The sequence below is a fragment of the Ochotona princeps genome, chromosome 26, assembly GCF_030435755.1.
Source record: "Ochotona princeps isolate mOchPri1 chromosome 26, mOchPri1.hap1, whole genome shotgun sequence".
Lineage (NCBI taxonomy): Eukaryota > Metazoa > Chordata > Mammalia > Lagomorpha > Ochotonidae > Ochotona > Ochotona princeps.
This window is the reverse complement of record NC_080857.1, coordinates 25,225,980-25,244,767: the sequence shown is the minus strand read 5'-3', so window position 1 is coordinate 25,244,767 and position 18,788 is coordinate 25,225,980. Positions and strand designations below refer to the sequence as shown.

Below are 18,788 nucleotides of genomic sequence, written 5' to 3'. Positions count from 1 at the left end.
TTTGAAAACATTCTTGTTTAGTATGTTAGTTTACAATATTTTCTGGTCTTGATTTCTAAAAAAAATAAAGTTTTTAAACTTTGTGTTTTATGGTTATCTAAAACTATGTAATACTTTAATTTTCTTATCCATTACTTTTTTTGCTTTGTTTTCAACAATAATTTCAGAGATATCAAATCAGATTGTTTCTAGTACTGTGAAAACTTCCTTCACACTGTCAAGGAATCTTTTCATTACTAACATCATACTAGATAATACAAATCTTTTTAAACAAACACATTGAGAATGATTTACTCTTCTGGTTAGAAAAGAACATGTGAAATTTAGCTTACCCTGATCTGACTCATTCATTTCAATTTTTAATTTTTATTTGCTTGCTTGTTTGTTTTGGCTGATCTTCTCTTGGATGGAAATAAGAACTATCGAAAGCTTAAATCTCCCAATACACCAAACAAATGTTCTTAGAGGGGAGCTAGAAGGATCCTCTTTTTTAGCCTATTCTTTTTATACTCCAATTGTCTACAGCAGCAGTGGGAAGGAGCCTCAGTCTGTTCTCTCACATGAGTGCCAGCAACCCAACTTCTTAAACCCTCACTGCCATTGCCTAGGGTATGCCTTAGCAGGGAGCAGGGAGCAGGGAGCAGGGGCCTGAGCCAGGAACCCAAATGAGCTCTTCCAGTGTACAGGCACGCTCATGTGGGATGTGGACTTCCCAACTAGTATCTTGTGCTAACTGCCCCAAAATCTTATTCTTAACCTTTCAGATAAGTGCTCTGAGCACACACTTCTGGATGCATGTTGTGTTGAAGCCATCGAGGTCTGTAGGTGGTGGCACAAGTAGGTGATTGACACACAAGCCAACAGATTGAAACTCTTAATTCTGGCTTCCCGCCTGTTATGTTTGTGACTATGGACTTGACATTTCCTTTGTCTTTGTAAACGTGGTTCTGCTGAACTAAGAGCTGCTGGGGCTTACATTTCAGGAGAAATTATCTGGAGGTATTACATCCAATTTATATTGAGTAAATATTTTCACTTTTTATTGATTTAACCTTCTTCTACAATATTTTTGGTTATAAGTAACTGAAAAATATTACACTATAGCTGAAAATTGATACTCTGAAGAAATTTGCATTTGTGTGTAGGGAAAATCTTTATTTTTAGCCTTAGCAAAAAAAAGAGTGGCTTAATTTAAAGGCCATGAATTACTAACTCACAGTCACTACTAATTTACTGAGTATAGGCAGTAGAAATCACTAAATCCTAGTCATGCCTAAATAATATAATGGTATTTATGTTTTACTATTTGGCTAGCAACTATTTAACAAAGTGGAGATTAACCTACTCTCCTAATTTGAAATATTTCTGTTTTCATATTTTAATCAAAGAAACAAATGTCAGAATGGTGCCTTTACTGAATTGCCAATAATTTACTTCTTTTTTTTTTTTTTTAAAGATTTTTTATTATTATTGGAAAGCCAGATATACAGAGGAGGAGAGACAGAGAGGAAAATCTTCCATCCGATGTTTCACTCCCCAAGTGAGCCGCAACAGGCCGGTACACGCCAATCCAATGCCGGGAACCAGGAACCTCTTCCGGGTCTCCCACGCGGGTGCAGGGTCCCAATGCATTGGGCCGTCCTCGACTGCTTTCCCAGGCCACAAGCAGGGAGCTGGATGGGAAGTGGAGCTGCCGGGATTAGAACTGGCGCCCATATGGGATCCCGGGGCTTTCAAGGCGAGGACTCTAGCCGCTAGGCCATGCCGCCGGGCCCGCCAATAATTTACTTCTAAGGACTCCTTGCTTCGTTATACCATGTTGGTTAAGGACACACTGATGGCATTGGTATTGTGCCACCGTGGGTTAAGCAGTGGCCTGTGATGCCAACATCTCATATCACAGTGCCAATTCAGGTCCTCACTGTTGTACTTCCCATCTGCTTTCCAACTAATGTGCTAGGTACTCCTTGGACTCCTGCCACGTACATGGGAACTGGGTGAAGTTCCAGGTTCCTGGCCCAGCCCTGACTGCTGTGGCCATCTTTTGAATGACCGGTGGATGGACTGTTCTCTTTCCCTCTGTCTTCCTCTTTCAGTCTGACTTTCAAATGAACAAATCTTTTTAAAAAGGCATGAATTCAAGTTTGTTCCCAGTGTTTATTTTTAGGACAGTGAGAGCAAATACAGCTTTCAGTTATGTTGAGTGCCGAAAGAAATACCCCAAATGGTTATAACCAAACAAGAAAAAAGACGGAAAAAAAGGGGAGAACTGAAAACAGCAGAACCCCATCACATCTCAAGTTGTTCCTTCTTGATTTATATATCTGGTGATGGCTTTGCTTTTCATCAGACTTACAATTACAAAAATGTTAGATGACATTGTTAACTCATAAAGACTTGTAATTGGCCACCTTGCAGCATCCAGTGGAGGGGAAAACTGCATGTATCCACTGTGAAATAAATGAGATCATGTATTCTAATTAACTTTGAGCATCTGCCATCTTGTTTATCTTCATAGTATCTGAGAAGGAACGGTGAATGAACAGAGAGGTTGTAGAGAGAAGTAATTTGTCTTAATTTTATATTAAAAACTTGAAAAGCAAAAATCACACAGTTGAGTGCATAAAAGAGCCTTCACTGGACCAAATCTTATGGGAAACCTCTATCCAAAGTTCTTTCATTAGACCATATTGTCTCAGTTAATTTTGATAATTTATTTTGTATTTCTAATTTGAGCAATTAATTATCATTACTGCAAGGAGCTGGAATGTATCTGCCAGTTGTTGTGTCTGATTTTAAGAAGATATATAATTTGGAGCTGGTGCAGTGGTGCCGCAGGCTAAACCTCTGGCCTGTGATGCAGGCATCCTCTTTGGGTTCCAGTTAGACGTCCAGCTGCTCCATTCTCAGTCCAGTTCTCTGCTTGTGGCCTGGGAAAGCAGTAGAGGATGACCCAAGACCTTGGCACCCTGCACCTGTGTGGGAGACCTGGAAGAAGCTCCTGGCTGCTGGCTTCAGATAAGCTAAGCTCTTACTGTTGCAGCCAACTGGGAAATGAACCAGTGGGTGAAGATCTTCTCTGTCTCTCCTTCAATCTATGGGAAAAAAAGATAAAATTCTCACATTATAAGTGCAATTTTTGGAGTTTATAGTTTTACTTTGCTCTTTACAGCTATTCCTTAAAATATGGACTCCCACTCAATAATGAAAAATGCTGCTTAATAAACCCAACAATTTCATGGTTTTACCAAAATGTTGTTTTATTCATAATCCTTTCATCCAGCCGAAATTAATTTTTCCTTTTGTATTCCTGTTATCATAGTCTTAGAACTTTTATATCAACTAACTACTGGCTATTTATCCATATGACTTCTTGTACTATTGAATGCCATCTTCTAAGATTCCTTGCATTTAATGTGTATTGAATATTTTCCAGTAAACAAAAGTTAACCTCAACTTATCAGTGAGTGACCCTCAAGGCAGAAAGAGGGAGAAGTGAATGAAACGTGAAACCCTTTCCATTTTAACGATAGAGGATTCATGGAGATATTTTCAATCTCATTGAGCTTCCTTCTTCCAAAGCATACCTGTGTGTGTGTGTGTGTGTGTGTGTGTGTGTGTGTGTGTGTGTGGTAGGAGAAATGTTTTTTTAAAAAAAGGAAGAAGGCAAGGATTGATAAAAATTGCAGTGAAACAAAACAATATGCCTGCATTCGTGCATAGCTGGTACATGTGGGAGACACACCAGCAGCAATCCAAATAGATGTCATCGTTAGAAATAACTACCCCGTGGGAGTGTTAGCGTGATTCAAGTAAAGCTGCTCTGAGGAATGAAGCCACTTCATGTGTTCTTACTCAGGATGTCAGACACCTGCAAGCCTTTTGCAGATGTGACCTGAATGCTACTTATTTAGAATGAGTGAGAACTGATAGGACTATTTGATAACAAGTTGAAAGAATACAACTCCATGACTGTTTCCTTTTTATATCCTTTCATGCATCTCCTTATGTTTGTTGCTACTCTAACAATGATGATTTAAGAAGACTTGGTTCGGATTAGGGATGTGTTCTAGGATTTCTTTACATTGGATTAATTCCTGTCCCTCTTGAGAGCTGCTTGTGTGCATGTGTGTGTGTAATCCTTCCTCTTTACCTTAGAAATACCTACTTTTCAGGCCTACACATTGACTCAACTGGTAATCGTCCACCTCCAAGAACCAGCATCCCATATAGGTGCCTGCTTCATATCCCAGCTGCTCCACTTCCCATCCAGCTCCCAGCTTATGGTGTAAGAAGGCAGTGGAGGATAGCCTGTGTCTTGGACCCTGCACCTGCATCGGAGTTCTGAAGGAAGCTCCTGGCTCCTGGCTTAGGATCAGCTCACCTCTAGCCACTGTGGCCATTTGGAAAGTGAACCAGCAGATGGAAGATCTTTCTCTTTGTCTCTCCTTCTCTCTGTAAATCTACCTTTCCAATAAATCTTTTTTAAAAAGAAATATTTACTTGTTTTTTTCTTAGATATTTCTTCTGGTGAGCCTCATCCTGGGTCAGAAGCAGATACCATTTCTATTTATTACTCACCTGCCCTCTGCATTTTTCTGGACCTTTTATCAGCAAGCTGCTTTGGATTTTCCAGACTTTTAAATATTCCTATTTTGGGGTAAAAAGACCTGGCACTGAATTTTTTCAGTATATTATTTACTGTTTTCACTGCAAATTGTCATTTTTCTTCTCTTATCTCTCTCTCCCTAGTCTTAGATAACCTTAGATATGTAAAACATTTCCCGTTACAGAACCAAGTATAATGAATTTTTTTCTGTGTGTGAGTCACCTATGACATAACCAAAAGTGTGAATATTCTTTGCAGCTTGACTAGAGGCACATTAAGCCTCAGTAATTAAGCCTTTTTCATAAATTTCCCATTCATTTCTCTTACGTATCAGCTCATCATTTAAACACATTGGGTTCTAATTTATTCTGTTAAAACATATAGTAGATGCGCTTTTCTTGAGTACAGCTTTGGAAGTGGGTATTGTGGTAAGCAGATTAAGGTACCATTTGGACTGACCACATCCCATATCAAAATGCTGGTGGAAGTTCTGGCAGCTCTGCTTCTGAGGTGCAGCTTCCTGCTACTACGTCTGGGGAAGCAGCAGGTGGTGGCTCAGGGATTGGGTTCCCGCTACCCCTTTGGGAGACATGGATGGAGTTCCAGGTGTCCGTCTTTGACCTGGCCCAGCGGGGACTGTTGCAGGCAGTTGTGGAGTAAGCCAGAGGAAGAAAGGTCTCAGTCTCTTTCCCTCTTCCTCTCTCCCTCTCTCTCTCTTGCTCTTTCAAGTAGATGAAAATAAACATTTGAAAAAATGCAGATGTGAGTCTTCTTTTAAATAAGAAATCTGTAACTTCTAAACTGAAGAGCAGACATTTCAATTATGTTCTTTTTCTTTAAAAATATGAAAAGTAGTATAAAAATGAAATGGGAAACTGGATAATGGGGTGTATGAGGACTCTTTGAACCGACTTTGCAGTATTCTGTTACACCTAAAGTTGAGGAAATCTGTGAACATTTTCTTTTTCATTGCTGTGGATTTTGGAGCTATTAAAATGCACCATTTCGGGCCTGGTGGCATGGCCTAGCAGCTAAAGTCCTCGCCTTGAAAGCCCCGGGATCCCATATGGGTGCCAGTTCTAATCCCGGCAGCTCCACTTCCCATCCAGCTCCCTGCTTGTGGCCTGGGAAAGCAGTCGAGGACGGCCCAATGCATTGGGACCCTGCACCCGCGTGGGAGACCTGGAAGAGGTTCCTGGTTCCTGGCTTCGGATCGGCGCGCACGTTGCGGCTCACTTGGGGAGTGAATCATCAGATGGAAGATCTTCCTCTCTGTCTCTCCTCCTCTGTGTATATCTGGCTGTAATAAAATGAATAAATCTTTTAAAAAAATGCACCATTTCTCACAAATTGTTTAAAATCAGACAAATATCTTGGTAACTTCTGAGTCCATGATCCAGTTGGGGATCAGTTTGAGAAGGTTGTTTTCTGCCACCGTCACATTTTGCTTCTCTTGTTCCTCTCACATCTTTTGAGGTCATAAAGAGGCAAGGGCATTTTATCTTAGGGGTCTGCCATCATTAGTAACAATCATCAACTCCAGCACTTGATTGTGGGAATAATATTAACCAAATCTTGCTGAATTTTGAGGACCTAACATTCTTCCTGATGTCATCTGCTTCAATGTGTATACAGAAGAAATCAGCCTGCAGTGACACCTTTGAAACTGAAAGTTTGCTGTTTTGTAGTTTCCCTTAGTTTTTTTCCTTCAGAAACATTTTATCACCTAGTATGTTTGTCTTTCTCCCTTGCAGAATCCCAAGGACTGCAGCAAAGCCAAGAAGCTAGTATGTAATATCAACAAAGGCTGTGGCTATGGCTGTCAACTCCATCATGTGGTCTACTGCTTCATGATTGCATATGGCACCCAGCGAACACTCATCTTAGAGTCTCAAAATTGGCGCTATGCCACTGGTGGATGGGAGACCGTTTTCAGACCTGTGAGTGAGACCTGCACAGACAGATCTGGTGTCTCCACTGGACACTGGTCAGGTAAGGAGCCTGCATAAACGTTGTCAGATCTCTGTGTCGAACACTGCATGACCCAGCTATCAGATTTCTGGATACCATTCAATATATTATTGTCTTCCTTTTCTCTGGCTCCGCAAGTGTCATACAGTCTCCAAAGAAAAATCTGGAAGAACCATGTTTTATTTTAAAAGTATTTTATGATAGCTAACTGTCTGAGCTGCCACCTGTGACACTGTATCCCATATGGTGCTGGCTTAAGCTCCACATGCCCCACTTCTGATCCAGCTGGTAAAGTAGTGAAGACGGCTTAACTTCTTGGCATCTACCACCAACATGGAAGATCCAAAAGAAGCTTCTGTTTAATAAGCTAGATATGTACTTCTGTGTAGTATTTTTGCTATAATGTTTTCAGCCTTTGATGCTTGGATCAATTAGCTGGAGAAAATCTTGGTTTATCTACTTAGATAGTACGAGGAAGAAGAAAGGATAATATAGTGTCTCATTCACTTCTGTTGGTTTTATTTTTCTGAACTTAGTAAATTAACTCTAGTTTCTCAACCTGTTTAGCTCATAATACTCAGTTCCTACCTCCCTGTCTACGTTTTAATAGCTATAATTACACGGGAAAATGAATCTGAGCTAGGAAAGGTAGTAAGATAACTTCCACACGTAGTTTATTTTCATTGTATATGGTTGGTTCTCAGAATATAAAACACAGCGTGCTATTTGAATATAGTATAAGCTTATAACCTGTACAGCAGCAAAGTTACTCTTTTATTCAGAGATGAAATTTTAACTTTTGTAAAAGATTTATGAATATAAGTATTATTTTTCCCTTAAAATTATAAAGTAAAATGGGAAAAAAATGAAAGAGATCCGGAGAGCATAATTAACTTCTGCGAAGAGTTTGGCACTAGAAAATCTGTGTGCTTACCCAAGCTACCATTGCATCATTAAATTCTGGACCAGCTGTAGTCTCTCTGCAGCTACCTTAAGCCTCCAGCAGTTCAAAGTCTTTTTTTCTATCCCACTACACCTAAGATAGTGATTTTGAAACTGTCATTGTTGGGAAAAAGGGTAATAGTGCAGAGAGGAGATTTGCTGAGTGAGTTGATACCATTTACGCTTGAAAAGCTAATTATCTCTGCTCCAAGATTCTTACAGATTTCTCAGCCTTATACTTTACTTCTTTGAGAATAACTCCTTAGTCAGCCTCTATAAAATTTGTATTCCTGTTTATGGTCAAAAAAAAAAAAAGGAAAGAAGGTCTTTGTTTCAAGATCTTAAAATACTAGTTAGATTTTGTACATGTCTCAAAGGAACTGAAACTGCTTTTAGCTATGACATTTTCCTTACTGTCGGTTTTTATGTTTAGGGTGTAAAGATGTCAATGGCATGCAACTAATGGGAGAGAGTTAGTCGGTGGAAGCCTGTCCACAGTGTGCAGTCTTACTCATCGCGAGCCTATGTCCATGCCCATAGCTGTAGCTGTTTGTTTCCCAATTCATCCTACGTGCGCTTCTTGAATTTAGTGTTCAGTAAGCCTTGGAAGAGCAAATCAGAGGTTTGCAAACTTCTTGGATACATGTGCTGTGTTTCCTAGAGTGTCCATTTTTATTAGATAAGCTACACGATTTCCAAACAATAGAAAAAACATGTAATGTCATAAAAGAAAAACTTGATGAGACATCAAACTTTAGTCCATTGATGTAGGCTTAACTTCATATTCTACATAGTGTGAATTTATCCTCCTCTACTTCTAAGAGCATTTTGGTGGAAAACTTTAAGAAATGCCATTTGATTCCTCAGTGTTTTTTTTTTTTTAAGATTTATTTATTTTATTACAAAGTCAGATATACAGAGAGGAGAGACAGAGAGGAAGATCTTCCGTCCGATGATTCACTCCCCAAGTGAGTCTCAACGGGCCAGTGCGCGCTGATCCGAAGCCGGGAACCAGGAACCTCTTCCGGGTCTCCCACGTGGGTGCAGTGTCCCAATGCATTGGGCCGTCCTCGACTGCTTTCCCAGGCCACAAGCAGGGAGCTGGATGGGATTAGAACCGGCACCCATATGGGATCCCGGGGCTTTCAAGGCGAGGACTTTAGCTGCTAGGCCATGCTGCCGGGCCCTTTTCCTCAGTGTTTTAATCATTATCTTAGCTTGAAGGTGAGATTTCTTATGACATCAAGAACTATGTCTTCTGGATTATTCACACAGTGAACATGATCAGAACACATTAAATATAATAAAAGAAACAAAACTTTAGGCCTGACCTAGTACCTAGTGGCAAAATCCTTGCCTTGCACATGCTGGTTCATTTCCCAACTGCACCAGTTCCCATCCAGCTCCCTGCTTGTGGCCTGGGAAAGCAGTCAAGGACGGTCCAAAACCTTGGGACCCTGCACCCACATAGGAGACCCAGAGGAAGTTCTGGGCTCCTGGCATCAGATCAGCTTAGCTCTGGCCATTGTCGCCACTTGGGGAGTGAATCAGCGGCTGGATCTTTGTCTCTGTTTCTCCTTCTCTCTATAAATCTGACTTTCCAATAAAAAAAGAAAATAAATCTTAAAAAAAAAACTTGCTTACCCACAACCCTCTCCAAATCTCAAAACATTAATCCTTCAGGCTACATATAAAGCATATTAAACTGTAGATTTTATTTTTAAAAAATCAGTTGCCAAGAATTAACTGTTTTTTTAGCAGTATATTCTGGCTTTTTAAGAGAAAGTTCAGGCAGAATGAGTTCAGAGATAAAAAGAGATATGATTTAGAAAAAAGTAATATATAATTAGCATCAAAGTCGCTGTGAAATAGAAACAATTAAATTGGAACAGTTTTGGGAAGGAAAAAAACTAACGTTTACATAGAATTTATCCAAGATTTCTAGAGCTAGAAATAGAATCCAGGTGCTCTTATTTCTTGCAGCATGTCTAGGCCACATAACCTTGATGATTCTTAGAATTATCAGTGCTGGGGGAAATATTGATATAGGTGGGAATATTGATATAGGGGGAAATATTTAATATAGGTGTATTTCCTAAAGATTTAATTTAAATTAAATTACTGAGGCCAGCACAAAGAATAATTGGCTAATCCTCTACCTGCAAATGCCAGCATCCCATATGGGTGCTGGTTGATGTCCTGGATGCTCCACTTCCAATCCAGCTTCCTGCTTTTGAGCTGGGAAAACATAACAGGGTGGCCCAAAGCCTTGGGATCTTGCATCCGCATGGGAGACCCCAGAGTAGCTCCTGGCTCCTGTCTTCAGATCAGCTCAATTCTTGCCATTTTGTGGCTGTTTGGGGAGTGAACCATCAGATGGATGATTTTTCTCTCTCTGCCTCTTTTTCTTTCTCTAAATCTACCTTTCAAATAAAAATAAATCTTTAAAAACAAACAATAATTGATTACTAAATGCAAGTCATTTTTAGATTCTTAACAGAACTAAAGGATTCTCAAAGCCTTTCAAACAGAATCTTTTTTGATTCTTATTTTCCATTATGCAGTTTTGTAGGTATAGGATTTCCCCCTTCCCTGTCTCTCCTCCCTTCTTTATTTCCTGTACCTGTTGTCCCCTGTATTTTATGATCCACTCGTCTGCTTGTGGCCAGGGAAAGCAACAGAGGATGGCCCAGAGCTTTGGGACCCTGCAGAGCCAGAAGAAGCTCTCAGCTTCTGGCTTCGGATTGGCTCGATTCTGGCTGTTGTAGCTCTTTGGGGAATAAACCAGTGGATGGATGATCTGGCTATTTCTTCTCTCTTTAAATCTATGTTTTCCAATAAAAATAAATAAATCTTAAAAAATAAGTAATAAAAGAATTAACACCTCGTTGAAAGCAGAAGCTGGGCCTTTACATAAGGAAGTATTGCAAGGAGAGAGTTCTGGTAATTTTCTTCAAACTGCTGTTCTACCTTGCTTTTAAGGCTGAAATGAGAGTTTGAAGTGATAATACATCTGATACTGCTTTATATATATATTCACCCAGGTGTCATTTGTACCACTTTAGTTTTATGGATGCTAATCAAAGTGATAATTATGAAATTAGGTGATGGAATTTGGGTAGGGCTTCCTTTGAGCAAATTTAATAGACTTTAGTGAAGGTCAGAACTACATGACTGTGTGTATATGTTGCATGTCACTCAGGAATGTAATGACCAGAGATGAGGTAAATTATGATGGGCAAAGGGAAGAGGAATGAAATCATTCTACTTGCTCATCCTCCCAAGGAGAGGCAACTCTGGAGCATCAAGCTTCCTCAACCCGCCCCCCGCCGACAGTCATTCTCCCTTTTTTATGGTGTTAAGTTGCCCGAGAAGATCATAGTGTCCAGATAGAAATGAGTTTCTTGACAATAATCTTGTCCAGTTTCCCTTGGTTTTGGGGGCAGGGTTGTCTTCTTTGTTAAAGTCATCCCTCATCCAATCAGAGATCCTTCCAGACAAAGCAGTCTTTACTTAGTCCTCCTTCAACTTCCAAGCTAATGGAATGATGAATTTGTATGAGAGGAGCCTTGGAATATTATGCTGTCCTGAAGCTAGCTAGCTAGCTAGCTATCTGATCTCAAGTACAGTGTGCATATGAAATCTTGTGCTCTATTGATAGGTGTATCAAACGATGATGCCTAGACCAGAGTCAACCCCCTACCTGTTATGGTAAATAAGGTTTTTTTTTTTTTAAAGATTTTATTGTTATTGGAAAGCCGGATATACAGAGAGGAGGAGAGACAGAGAGGAAGATCTTCCATACGATGTTTCACTCCCCAAGTGAGCTGCAACGGGCCGGTACGCGCCGATCCGATGCCGGGACCCCGGGACCAGGAACCTCTTCCGGGTCTCCCACGCGGGTGCAGGGTCCCAAAGCCTTGAGCCGTCCTCAACTGCTTTCCCAGGCCACAAGCAGGAAGCTGGATGGGAAGTGGAGCTGCCGGGATTAGAACCGGCACCCATATGGGATCCCAGGGCTTTCAAGGCGAGGACTTTAGCTGCTAGGCCACGCCGCCGGGCCCGGTAAATAAGGTTTTACTGGAACACATCTGTCTCTGTTTACATGCTGTCCTTTTGTACAGTGGTAGATTTGGAGGGTTGCAAGAGAGATCCTGGCGCACTGCATCTGAGATCTCCAGAGAAACAGACCAATTGGATACATTAGGTAGATAGATAACTCACTATAATGTATTGGCCAACATAATTACATAGATAAATTCCCAGATCTGCTGTCTGCAAAGCTGTAAACCCAGAAGAGCCAGAGGGCTGGTGGGGTGAAAGCTAAGTGAGTCTGAAGGCGTAAGAGGAAGAGCAAAAGCTTGGGGTCCCAAAGATAAGTTGTTATGTAGTGTACGGACTTCAGTGTTTTAGGTTTTACGATTACATAAATGATGCCTCTAGTCCTAATTAAATGCATAGTATAAGATTTGAGAACAGTGCTTGCCATATTTTCATCCAGTTGTTTCAGCTGTATCTGTTGAAAAACTTGCCCTGTTTAATTGTCTCGGCCTTTTGTCAGCCGTTGACAGAGATAGGCCTTATTGTTTCTAACAGAGTTGCACTGTTATTAACCGTCCTGATATATTGTACACTTTGTTATGATGAAACATCACCCTCATATATGCATTGTTAAAATAATCCTACTATTAAAAGGCTATTTTAGGATTGTTATCCTAATGTTCTAGTAAAACTAAAAATAGCTAAGCTAAGCTATATTTATGCTTGTCAAAGTACTTTAGGAACTAAATTAAGTTATTTTGACATACAGAAGCGTAGGGGTATGTGTGTGTGGCAGGGTGTGTGTGTCTGAATATTTTAATTCTAGTAAACATTTATTGAATATTCTCTTTTTAAGGACTATGAAAATGATGCTGGTACATGTAGCAAGAAATGACATTAATCAACCTTATTATATAACAGTAGTAAGAACTTGCACATATTACCTCATTTAGTATTCACAGTAAACCTGGCATAACTCATATTTTATATAAGTATATAACTTGCCAGAAGAGTTACTAAGACACAGCATCCCATCCTGACTTCACAATCTGACCTTTAAACATTACATAAAAGGATCAGCAAACTGTAGCTAATGTAACAGTTTTGTAAAGCCCGTTCCTTTTTTTTTTTTTATTGGAAAGTGAGAAGGGAACACTCACATGGTGGGGAGGGGGAAGCATATACAAAGAAGGGGGAGTGAGAAACAGGAAGACAGATAAGACAAAAAGATCTACACATGGGTGGAGGGGTGAGGGAATTGAAGAGAGAGAAGGGCAGCAGGGAGGGAGAGAGGAAGACAGGCAAGACAGACAAAGAGATCTGCTGGTTCACCCCTCAAGTGGCTGCAACAGCTGTTCCTGGGCCAGGCTGAAACTAGAAGCCAGGAATTCCCTCTGAATCTCCCATAGGGACGATCAGCATCCAAGTACTCGTGCCATTATCTGCCGCCTTCCCAGGCTCATTAGCAAGAAGCTGGAATGGAATTGCAACAGCCCAGATTTGAATTGGTACTGTTATATAAGATGCTGGTGTCACAAGCAATAGCTTAACTTACTGTACCATGACACCACTCCCTGCAAAATCTACATTTCTAAAGGATCATTTTAAAAAGAAGATTATGTAGCAGAGACATATGTGACTTGCAAAACCTGAAATATCCACTCTGTGGGCTCCCTCTCCTGAAAATATTTGCCAACCTCATTGTAACTTAAGTCTGTCTACTCAGCAAGTTCCCAGTGTAAATAGAAAACACAATCAAAAAAATTTTTTTTGTCATTTGTTTGAATGAAAGAGTAGAAGATCGGGAGAGAGAGTCTGCCATCCACTGGGTCACTTCCTGAATGGCCACAGTGGCACTACTGGGCAGCTCTCATCAATGCCAGAAACATGGGGTATCATCCAGGTCTCCACTTAGGATATGGGGCTCAAAAACTTGAGCCATCTTCTGCTGCTTTCCTAGACTCATAAATAGGATCCTAAGTGGATCAGCCAAAATTCATACTGGCACCTCACACAGGATGTCAGCATAGTGGGGGGTGGCTTAACCTGCTGCCCCATAATGCCAGCCTATAAGAAATTTACTTCATGAGGCAAAATATGATTAGTGATATTATAAAGATGTAAACAAGAACTCCAAGGTATTGATCAGAGGTATAGTTATTGAAGCCATAAAAGGAGAGATCATATTTGAACTGGTTTTGGAAAAATAAAATGATTTGAAATCTTAGATATGGAAATTTGCACTCTTGGAGTGCTTAACAGATGATGATAAAAGCATTCATGTGCCTGTCACATCTTGGCAAGAACAGGTGTGAAAATATCAAAACTTCTAGCATTAATTTTTCTTCTCGCTCTAATTTGCTGGATTTCTAGAAAAGAGTATAAAACTCTTTGCTTCTCAGTGTAACTGTTAGTTAAATGTGACTAAAAAAAATCAATTCTGAGAGTTATGTTGCATTTTCCAAGTGAATCAAAGCAAATCTGATAGAAGATGTCTGGCGCAACTGGTTTTTAACTGTCACTGGGCCACTGGCCCTGAAACCGATGTTTACTTTCACCATAATTGCAGCTTTTGCAGGCAGCGTCTAGTTGTATTACAGCTTATAATTTTATAACACATCTTCAGTTATTTGGTGAAGTAGTGAAACCAGGCTTTTGAAGAATATTGGCAAAAGTACCACAAAATTATATATTTTTTTAGAAATTTTTAATTTGTTTTTATTGACACATAATTTTATATTTTATGAGTACAGTGTTAACATAGCTATACAATGTCAAATAAATGAGATCAGAATAATTTCTGTACCCATTGCCTCAGGTATTAATCTCCTTGTGTTGGGAACATCTAACATCCTCTCTGCAAGCTATTTTGAAATAATACATGTAATTATTGCCAGCTCTAGTTCTGTATTATGTAATAGATTAGAAGTTATCCCTGCTATCCTATCTCTGATGTTTGTTTGACCCACCTCATCTTTTCAGGCTCTAATAACCTTGTCTTGGGCCCTGCACCCATGTAGGAGACCTCAAAGAATGTGTCTCTCTCTCTCTCTCTCCCTCTCTCCCTCTATCTCTCTCTCCCTCCCTCTCCCCCTTCCCCTTTCTGTATCCCCTCCCTCCCTTCTTCTCTGTAATTCTGCATTTCACAGAAAAATACTGAGAAAAACAAAAACACATCTGTAAATTAATGTATTCCCATGTCCTAAAGAGTCTCTTGTAATTTTCTTGATGAAATAAATTTCCAAAAGTTTTTAGAGTATGCCAAAATAAATAAAATGGGAAGAGAAGAATCATTCTGAGGAGGCTTGAAGGCAGTTTTGACTGTTTGCTAAAAAATGGAGCCCTGTATTTCTAGTCATCTTATTCTTTGAAAAATGAAAAACAAACAAAAATCAAGTGGGGAGGGAGGGCCAGTGTGGTTGCATGGGAAGGTAATCCTTCACCTGTTAGTGCCAGCATCCTTTATGGGCCCTGATTCATGTCCTGGCTGCTCAGCTTCCAATCTGGCTCTCTGATTATGGCCTGGGAAAGTAGCAGAGGATGGCCCAAGTCCTTGGGCACCTACACCCAAGTAGGAAACCAGGAAGAAGCTCTTGTCTCCCAGTTTAGAATTAGCTGTGCTCTGGGGAGCGAACCAGCAAATGGAAGACCTTGCGATCTTTACTGTCTGTAAAATCAGCCTTTCAAGCAAAAGTAAATTTTTCAAAAGAAAGTCACCTTTTAAAAAAAGGAAAGGATTCCACAAAGCTGTATTTTGACAGAATTATCTGATGTTGAGCACAAAGTAACATTTTAAAGGTCTTGCTTTTTTTTTTTTTTTTAAGTAAAACACACATGCTTTTGTCCAATACTGTTTGATTAGTTTAAGGTAATTTAGACTGTTTTGCATTTTGACCCTCAAGTAAAAGAAGCTTAGAGAGAAATAGTGTCCAGCTCTTGGACTTGGAAAGGATCATTGTTTTTATTTCTCTTTGTTTAGGTCAGTGACTACAACAAATACCTAAGAAAGTGAAAGCTCAGACTTTATTTTTAAAAGATTTCTTTATTTGACAGATCTTCTGGATCTCCCACACAGGAAGTAGAAGGTACAGAATGCAGGTGCAGGGTCCCAAGGCTTTGGGCCGTCCTCTACTGCCCTGTCAGGCCACAAGCAGGGAGCTGGATGAGAAGTGGAGCAGCTGGGACACAAACCAGCACCCGTATGGGATCCAGGCAGACGCAAGGCTAGGATTTGGCCACTAGGTTGGCCAGACCCCCCACGTTTTTGTTTTTGTTTTTGTTTTCTATTTGACACTGAATATTCCAATTTAAAAAAAAAGATTTGAATGTTGTTTCATGGCAACACTGACTCGAAAAAATTTGCATCTTCTCAGTGACCCTTTCATTGAACAGTAAGAATAATGCAGTCAACATCCTCCTAAATTAAGAAATGTTAACTATAGATCATATAAAGTGGTAAATATGCAAGAAATCAGTTGTCCTTTACTTTGGAGGAGCTATTGCGGCTTAAATCCAGGATGCATAAATAATAAGCAGAGGCCACAGTCCACTGAGTGGAAACCAGTCAGGAAACGGAGAGCTTCTGTGTTATCCTTGGGTGATGCTAGAGAGCTGTAGCCATCAGTGAACTTGCCCTTTTTGTCAGCTGGCTTTGCTTAGCATTTTAAGCAATTGCATGCTGTTTGCCTCTGTTGCCTGGCATTCTTGAATTAAAATTTTAAATGCATTCTTATCATCCCCTAACACAAAGCTCACTTATGCAATCCCAAATCGAGTCTGAGACACCTCTTCTCAAATTTTTAAAAATCATCAGAATGAAATGCTCATAAATCTCTGTGTCCCATCATGCTGGAGTGAAAGAAAACACACATCACCTAGGATGGACCTACTGCTGCAGGCTGCTCAGGTGGGCTTCATAGCCTGGGTCTGTTAGTGGACAGAAAGTATTATTACATCTAAGCCATTCTCATTAAATGATTAAGGCTGTTTGTAGAGTTCTTTTTTTTTTTGTAAAGAACAATCTGAACTCATCTTGCTTTTTATGAAACAACTAAAATGTTATCAGATATAATTAGGGAGAGGAACTTGATAATCAATTTGATTCCCTTTAAAGCTTGCAAGTCTGTAGGTTAGCAAAGGACAGGAGACTTATATGGAAAGACAAATGTTATGCATCTTAGCTATGAACTTCAAAGTATCTATGTTGAAGAGAAATTGAATTCAAGTGAAACAAGTTTCTAACCAGGTTAGGAAGTTTGAGGTAATCTTTAACACTTTATTTTACACTGTGTCTCTTTATACCCTTACAGGTGGGCTAAAAAGGCCTTTGGACAGAATACCCTCTTTGTGATTCTGATTTGTGCTCATTTAGCCTTTCTTTGTTAGAGATTCCATAGAATCCTTTCCAGTTCTAGCTCTCTCATGTATGTTCTCCAGAAAAACAATCCCAAAGAGAATTTTTTTTTAATGAATGTGAGTCAACAGGAAGAGATACTAAAGATCATGTTAACTAGAGAGCAGAGTTAGAAATCAGAATTTTCTGAATTTTATCTAGTCCTGTTGTTCTTCTGGTGATACCAAATTTATTCCTTTTGGCATAATTATTTTTAAATAGAATTTGTAAATAAAAATGAACAGCTATCACTAAAAAGCTCAGGAAGTAAAGAGAACACTAATACAATAAAAATATTACTGAGTTTATGTCTCTGAACAGTTTGGGCTTACAGAGTAGAACAAAAATATAGAAAGTTCTCACACACACACACACACACACACACACACTGCCCACTGTGGCCCTGTCCTCCTAATAAAACTATATGAACTCTGTGGGTTGTTACATTGGCTCCTGACTTCAGATTGGCTCAATGCCAGCCACTATGGCCATTCGGGGAGTGAGTCAGCAAATGGAAGATCTCTTATTCTGTCTCCTCTTCTCTATAATCTGCCTTTCAAATAAAAATAAATTAAATCTTATTAAAAAATAAAAAATGTTAGCAGGTGTTCCTTCTGCTTCTGTTTTTCTCTGTTTGCATAAAATTTATATTATTTGTTTCCTAAATATTCTGTAACACGTGAAAGTGGGTGTGTTACTTTCTATTATGGATGATTAATTATTTTTTCAATGTGTTTGATCAGTTTAGACATATTAAAATTATTGGTTTCTTGTATGGGTTTCAGTAGAGTAGGTCTTTTGAAGAATTGACCAATTTTACGAGCACAAGATTTTCTGCATTTTTCCTGTATTTTTTTAATATCCATGTGATGGCTGCTTTTTCATTTCTAATATTAGGAATTTGTCTCTTCTCCCTTTCTTGGTTATTCTGGCTAGGGGGTTGTCAACTTTATGATGTTTCCAAAGAATTAGCAGTTTTTCTTTTGTTGCTTTTCTTTGTTGTTTTCCAGTTTTTAATGTAATTGATTCTGCTTGTTTTGAATTTAATTTGTTCATGTTTTCTCTATTTTGATAAGGTGGAAACTTGCATAACTAATTTTAACTCTTTTAAAATAATATTCCTGATGTCAATTTCCTTTTAAGTACTACTTTTTGTTATATTCCATGAATTTTGGTGCTTATTTTCAATTTCATTTGGCTACAAATGTTTCAAACCTTATGGCACATGGATTAATCTCCTCCTGGGGGGGGATGGGGGCGCTTGCTCAGTGCATCAGAGTGTCACTCTCCCCCCCACCCCCGCTAAGCCACCTGGGAAAGCAGTGCAGAATACTCAACTCCTTGGGCCCTGGCCACCCATCATGGAGACTTGCAGAGTTCCAGGCGCCTGACTTCAGCCTGACCCAGACCCAGCTGTTATCACCAACTGGGGAGTAAATCAGTGGATAGATCTCTTTGTCTTTGTCACTCTGCCTTTCAAATAAATAAAAAATTAGAAATGAATGAAGAATCCCTTGTTACTGCTTTGACTTTTATGTTGCAGATTACACAGGGAATTATATCTTTCTGTTATTTCCATTGTGATCTGAGAGTAATCCTGTATGCTGTCTGTCCTTTTAACTTTGTTAACATGTGTTTAGATGGGCTAGAATATGGTCTATCCTGATGAAATGTTTGCTATGGACTTGAAGCACTGTGCGGTTTCTGGATGAAGTATTCTTGAGTGTCAGTTAGAGACTGACTGTCCCATTCAGCTCATCTGTTTGCTCATATTCTGCCTCTGGTTCTGTCAGTTAATTACTGATGAACTAGTCTTGAAGGCGGCAAGTATGG

The 18,788-nt window shown here is 39.5% G+C and overlaps 1 protein-coding gene across 3 annotated transcripts in view; it reads left to right on the top strand.

Moving 5' to 3' along the window:
- The window catches only part of FUT8 (fucosyltransferase 8), a 176,377-nt gene that overhangs the window by 124,376 nt on the left and 33,213 nt on the right, over nt 1-18,788 (top strand). For all 3 annotated transcript variants that reach the window (XM_058655501.1, XM_036496274.2, XM_058655502.1), the window contains one exon: nt 6,364-6,601. In XM_058655501.1, coding sequence (XP_058511484.1) covers nt 6,364-6,601 — 238 coding nt within the window. The remainder of the gene's footprint in view (nt 1-6,363; nt 6,602-18,788) is intronic.